This window comes from Triticum dicoccoides, chromosome 6A (assembly GCF_002162155.2).
Source record: "Triticum dicoccoides isolate Atlit2015 ecotype Zavitan chromosome 6A, WEW_v2.0, whole genome shotgun sequence".
Lineage (NCBI taxonomy): Eukaryota > Viridiplantae > Streptophyta > Magnoliopsida > Poales > Poaceae > Triticum > Triticum dicoccoides.
This window is the reverse complement of record NC_041390.1, coordinates 37,369,032-37,374,655: the sequence shown is the minus strand read 5'-3', so window position 1 is coordinate 37,374,655 and position 5,624 is coordinate 37,369,032. Positions and strand designations below refer to the sequence as shown.

At 47.9% G+C, this 5,624-nt stretch overlaps 1 protein-coding gene across 1 annotated transcript; it reads left to right on the top strand.

Moving 5' to 3' along the window:
- The first annotated feature begins 522 nt into the window (after window positions 1-522).
- Window positions 523-1,118, top strand: LOC119318799. Its single transcript, XM_037593382.1, has one exon. It carries the CDS (start codon window positions 650-652, stop codon window positions 905-907), a length of 258 nt encoding a protein of 85 aa, XP_037449279.1. The 5' UTR covers window positions 523-649; the 3' UTR covers window positions 908-1,118.
- The last annotated feature ends 4,506 nt before the right edge of the window (window positions 1,119-5,624 follow it).

The window sequence follows — 5,624 nt, the reverse complement described above, 5'->3', positions numbered from 1 at the left end:
GACATGAAATGGGTTGACGCATTAGACGCACTACCGATTCAAATGCAAAACTGAACGGACGCCGGATGGGCAGCCGATCTAAATAGACAAAAAGCGAATAAATGCACCGTCCGTTTGGGTCGGTCTGGTGAAGTTGCCCTTAAACTCCTCGCCGCATGAAGGAAGTGGAGACAGCGGTCGTGCCTTGCGTCGCGCGGCAACGCTGACCGCACGACTCATGAGATCGACGGTCAATAAGAGGAGGACAAATAGGTGCCACTCTCCCACTCTGCTTCTTCCGGCGCGTTTCCTCGCGGCGACAAAATCCTACGGTGCGCGTGCTCGCTTGCTTGCCGCCTGGTCATGTACGTCACGCGTGACATGACTTTTCCCCGTGCTCGCCAAGTTGCCTCGATCCTTCTTCCGCTCTAACTTTTCCGCGCTTCAGCTTGCATGCCAAGTCTAGTCTACTCTTCCCGCCGCGCGTCCATCCACCACTAGGGCCTGTCTATATAAACGGCCGGGCACGCGCCTCAACTCGACCCACCCACACACAAGTCCCAAAGCAATTTGGAAGCACCATCCATCCTAGCCAGGCTCCCAGTAGCTAGCAGCTTACTCAAGGAAGCGGCGGCGGCAGCAGCGCAACGAGTGCTCAGGAGAAGGAGACATGGCGTCCATGATGGGAGGAGACTTCGTGGAGGCCTACGTGCTCAAGAACGCCTACAAGGAGAAGCTGAGGCGCATGGACCAAGCCGAAGCCGCCGCGGCGCTCGACGGCGCAAAGAGCAGCAAGGACGCCGCCGGTGCCGCTGGAGAGAAGAAGGAGGCTGGTGGTGCGAGCAGCAGGGGAGGATTCTTTGGCCTCATGAAGAAGAAGGTGCACCCCAAACCCAAAGCGGCGGCGGCGGCGGCCACTTCCTCTTGATTATATTGCTACTGTATTTGCCATGCCACGAAATTGTAAGCCGCAGCTGCTAGAACTGGCCGCAGCTTTCTTCTAGCTAGGAGTGTGTGTGTAGGTTTGTTCTTTCGATCAGCTTCTCTTGGAGGAGTGTGTAAAGCAAGTTCTTTTGTTAATTGTTCAAAACAAGTCGACGGAAATTAAGTCAAGGATATTCCTTCATTAGTTGGGTTGACCTCCGTTTTTACTTGTCTGCACTATGAGATGTTTGGCTATCAGTATAGACATGTGGCTGTTTGGTTCCTCGTTCCTTTGGGCTAAGCATTTCAGTTCAAACAAAACAAGGTCCCATAAACTGCCCGGCTGCATTGAGCTGAGTTCAGCCACTAAAAGAAAGTTGGTGCTCTCCAAGAGCATCTACACCCGGACATAGCGAATTCGGCCCCCTAGACGTTGGCGGATGCGCCCGGTCAGTTCCCGGACATGTCCGTTTCAAGCCCCTACTTGATAATGATGATGATGATGATGTTTATTATTATTATTATTACCCGCAAAAGAAAAGAAAAACTATAGCTTTCTAACAACTTGTCTTGCCCTTGATTGGCGTGCATCGAGTGATATTTGATCATCATACCCCGCAAGAGAAGTGATATTTAATCATGATGACAAGGACATGAATATTAGCAGCTACAGTAGACGGCAGGAACTTACACGAAGACGATGATGCGCTCTCGTGTCCTTATCAGAAATTGGCACATCGGCTAAAAAGTATGGTTGCATGTATCAATAGCAAGGGGGGTTGCCTATGAAGTATGTTTACTTCAACATCAAGGGTTGGGATTGCTAATCAGACCTGGTGTCTGGTAAATTGGCATATCAACTAACCCGATATTGCTCCCCACACAAAAAAGAAAAGCTAAAGAGATATTGCTAGAATCACAGGTCCTTGAATTTGACAGCTCAAGGTCACAAGAATACGACGGTTCTAGTGCGTCCACATCCCCGGTTATGCAAGCATGAATATGACATGCTTCCAAGTTAAACATACTGGTTCCTAAAAGAGTAATCTCGCACGCTTTCTATCTCCAACCCATCGTCACGCATGACCACCTTCGATAGACTGGTAAATATATCTCATATAATAAGATCAAGACGTGCCTTATGCCGTCAGCAGCAAGGAATTATTTCCTTTTCAGCTGACATTGCGTTTGGACATACAGTATCAGACACGAAGAAACATTGAAGCGTACGTGTGCCCATCGATTTGGCATGCAGCGGCCAACGCTTGCTGTCAAGATTTGACACACGGATGCAGTACAAGCAGGCTGACATAGTGTAACACCTTCGATGCGACTATAGCTCCCACGTGTCGAGGCACGACTTAGAGACATAATCGCATTGAAGGCATATGTCGCAAGTAAGGTAATCTTTACATATCCCAAATAAAGGGGAGAGAACATAGTTGGCTTACACTCGCCACGTCAATCAAGGTACATAAATAACATTACAACATCTAAACACTCATGGCCCGACTACGGCGCCAAGATAAAAAATAACCCAACATGCGACATGGTCCCGATCACCCCCAACTGGGCACCACTACTGATCATCAGGAAATGAAGCATAATAACGTTGATAGTCCTCGTCGAACTCCCACTTGAGCTCGAGCGCGTCACCTGGAGTGGAATCATCAGGCCCTGCATCTGGTGTAATAGTAATCTGTGAGCCACAGGGACTCAGCAATCTCGCACCCTCGCGATCAAGACTATTTAAGCTTATAGGTAAGGTAATGTACAAATATATATGGAGCTGCAGCAAGCGACTAGCATATATGATGGCTAACTTATTCGCAAAAGAGAGCGAGAAGAGGAGGCAAAGCGCGAGCGAGAAACTAAAGGACAACCTGCGCAAACATTACTCCAACACCGTGTCCACTTCCCGGACTCCGCCGAGAAGCGGCCATCACGGCAACTCACACGGTTGATTCATTTTAATTAAGTTAAGGTTCAAGTTATCTACAACCGGACATTAACAAATTCTCATCTGCCCATAACCACGGGCACGACTTTCGAAAGTTCAAATCCCTGCAGGGGAGTCCCAACTTAGCCCATGACAAGCTCTCACGGTCAACGAAGGAATAGACCTCCTCCCGAAACGTTCCGATCAGACTCGGTATCCCGGTTCTTCAAGACAACTCCGACAATGGTAAAACAAGTCCAGCAACACCACCCGCTGTGCCGATAATTCCCGATAGGAGCTGCACATATCTCGTTCTCAGGGCACACCGAATAAGCTAAGTGTACGGGAGCCAACGTAACCCAAGTTGCCAAGGGACGGCCCCGCACGGTGCTCTAGGTTGGACCAACACTTAGAGGAGCACTGGCCCGGGGGGGTTTAAATAAGATGACCCTTGAGGCCGCGAAACCTAAGGGAAAAGGCTAGGTGGCAAAAGGTAAAACCAAGATTGGGCACTGCTGGAGGAGTTTTATTCAAGGCGGACTGTTAAGGGGTTCCCATTATAACCCAACCGCGTAAGGAACGCAAAATCCGGGAACATAACACCGATATGACGGAAACTAGGGCGGCAAGAGTGGAACAAAACACTAGGCGAGAGGCCGAGCCTTCCACACTTTACCAAGTATATAGATGCATTAAGATAATAAGATAATATAATGATATTCCAACAAGTAAATAAATGTTCCAACAAAGAACGACCTCCAATCTTCACCTGCAACTAGCAATGCTATAAGAGGGGCTGAGCAAAGCGGTAACATAGCTAATCAACGGTTTGCTAGGACAAGGTGGGTTAGAGATTTGACATGGCAATTTGGGAGGCTTGAAAGCAAGTGGTAGGCATCGTAGCATTGGCATAGCAAAAGAGCGAGCAATCTAGCATAGCAAAGATAGTAGTGATTTCGAGGGTATGATCATCTTGCCTGCAAAGTTGTCAGAGTTGACTGGATCCTCGAAAGCAAACTCAACGGGCTCCTCGTTAGTGAACTCTTCTCCCGGCTCTACCCAAACAAGACAAACAATCAACAAGAACACAATCAACCACGTGCAAGGATCAAACAATATGATGCGAACATGGTATGCTATGCGGGATGCGATGCGGGATGTACATGCAAGATGTGACAAGGAATGCATGAACCTGGCCTCAACTTAGAAATCCAAGTATGCCACTGGAAAGATGAGATGAAATCGCTTGAAAACGATATAAAGAACGCCGAAATCGGAGTTACGGTTTGGAAATGGCAAGCAAAACAAATATGACACCGGTCTGCGATTTACAGCAAGTAGCCATCTAAATGCAATGAGATGAACATGCTACAGCACCCAAACATGACAACAAAAGACATGGCAGGGATGCATTTAAGATGCTTAACAAAAGTCTAGCACTGAGCTACGGCCAATTCGTCCATTAACAGGTTCAAACAAGCATGGCAAAAATGCATATGGTAAACAGTTCTCAGACTTCGTGAAATTAACACTTGTCTGGAATTTCAGATCAGGTAGCCCTCTTCGGAGCCACAAAACTACATGCTACAGGACCTGAACATGGCAAAGTAAAGCATGGCATGGAGCTACTCAAAGAGCTTAACAAAAGTCCCTTAGTGACCTTGAGCTAAAAGGGAACAGAAAATACAATTGCAAGCATGTGAACATGGCAAAAACATAATCAGATCACAGACTTAGGGAAAACTGGAGCATGCTGAAAACAGATATCAAGTAGGCATGTTTACGAGCTCGATGCACTCACTACGGAGCAATTCATGACAAAATACAAGCTAGACATGGCAAGAACAGTAGCATAGCATGCACGGGTCAACTACAACATCATCGGCAAAATTGCAAACAAGTTGACAATCTGCCCAGATTCACAAAGTAGCAAAAGTAGAGCTCGATTGACTCAAGATAGGGTGCTCCATAATTACAAACAAAGACATGGATGGATAGAGCACTATAAGATTAACAAAACATCCTTACTGATCATCCTCAAAAGAGGCACGGATCACTAAGAAACAACATGAACATATGGCCATATGAAATAAACAGATCAAGGACTTAGTGGAAATGCTAAGTCTCTGAAAACAGAATTACCAAGTGCCTCACTTGGCAAGCTCGTGCTAGTCACCACACACATCACAAAAATACATGGGTTGCACCTCTGGAAAGATGACAAAACCCTTTACAAAACATATGTAGAGCACATGGGCATATCATGCACACAATAATCATGGCAAAAATGACAAATATGCAAATGGAGTAGCAGATCTGAAAATTATCTCAAGTAACCCTTTTCTAACAGCATTTCGGGCATCAAGATGAACTCAAATGAAAATGATGCAATGTAATGAAATGATGTACTTTCTGAGATGAACATTTTGATATGCTATATGCCCAAAACAGAGTTATGGATGCAAAGTTACGGCATGTCAAAGTATGCAACATGAGTCTGAGAGAGGGGGAGAAAGTCAACCCAGATCTAGGGTTTGCACGTGCCTCGAGGTTGGATCCGAGCTCGCCGGAGCCTTGCCGGCGTTGATGGCCGTGCGGCGGCCGGAGTAGAGGGAGGAAGAGGGAGGCCAACTCGGGGCTCGCCGGAGCGCCGGAGACGGGCGGCGTGGCGGCGCGAGGCCGAGACGGCGGTGGCGCGCGGAGGTCGAGGCGACGAAGGCGCGTGGCGGCGGGAGGTGCGACGGTGTCGGCGGCGAGGTCCGACGGCTGCCGGCGCGACGGC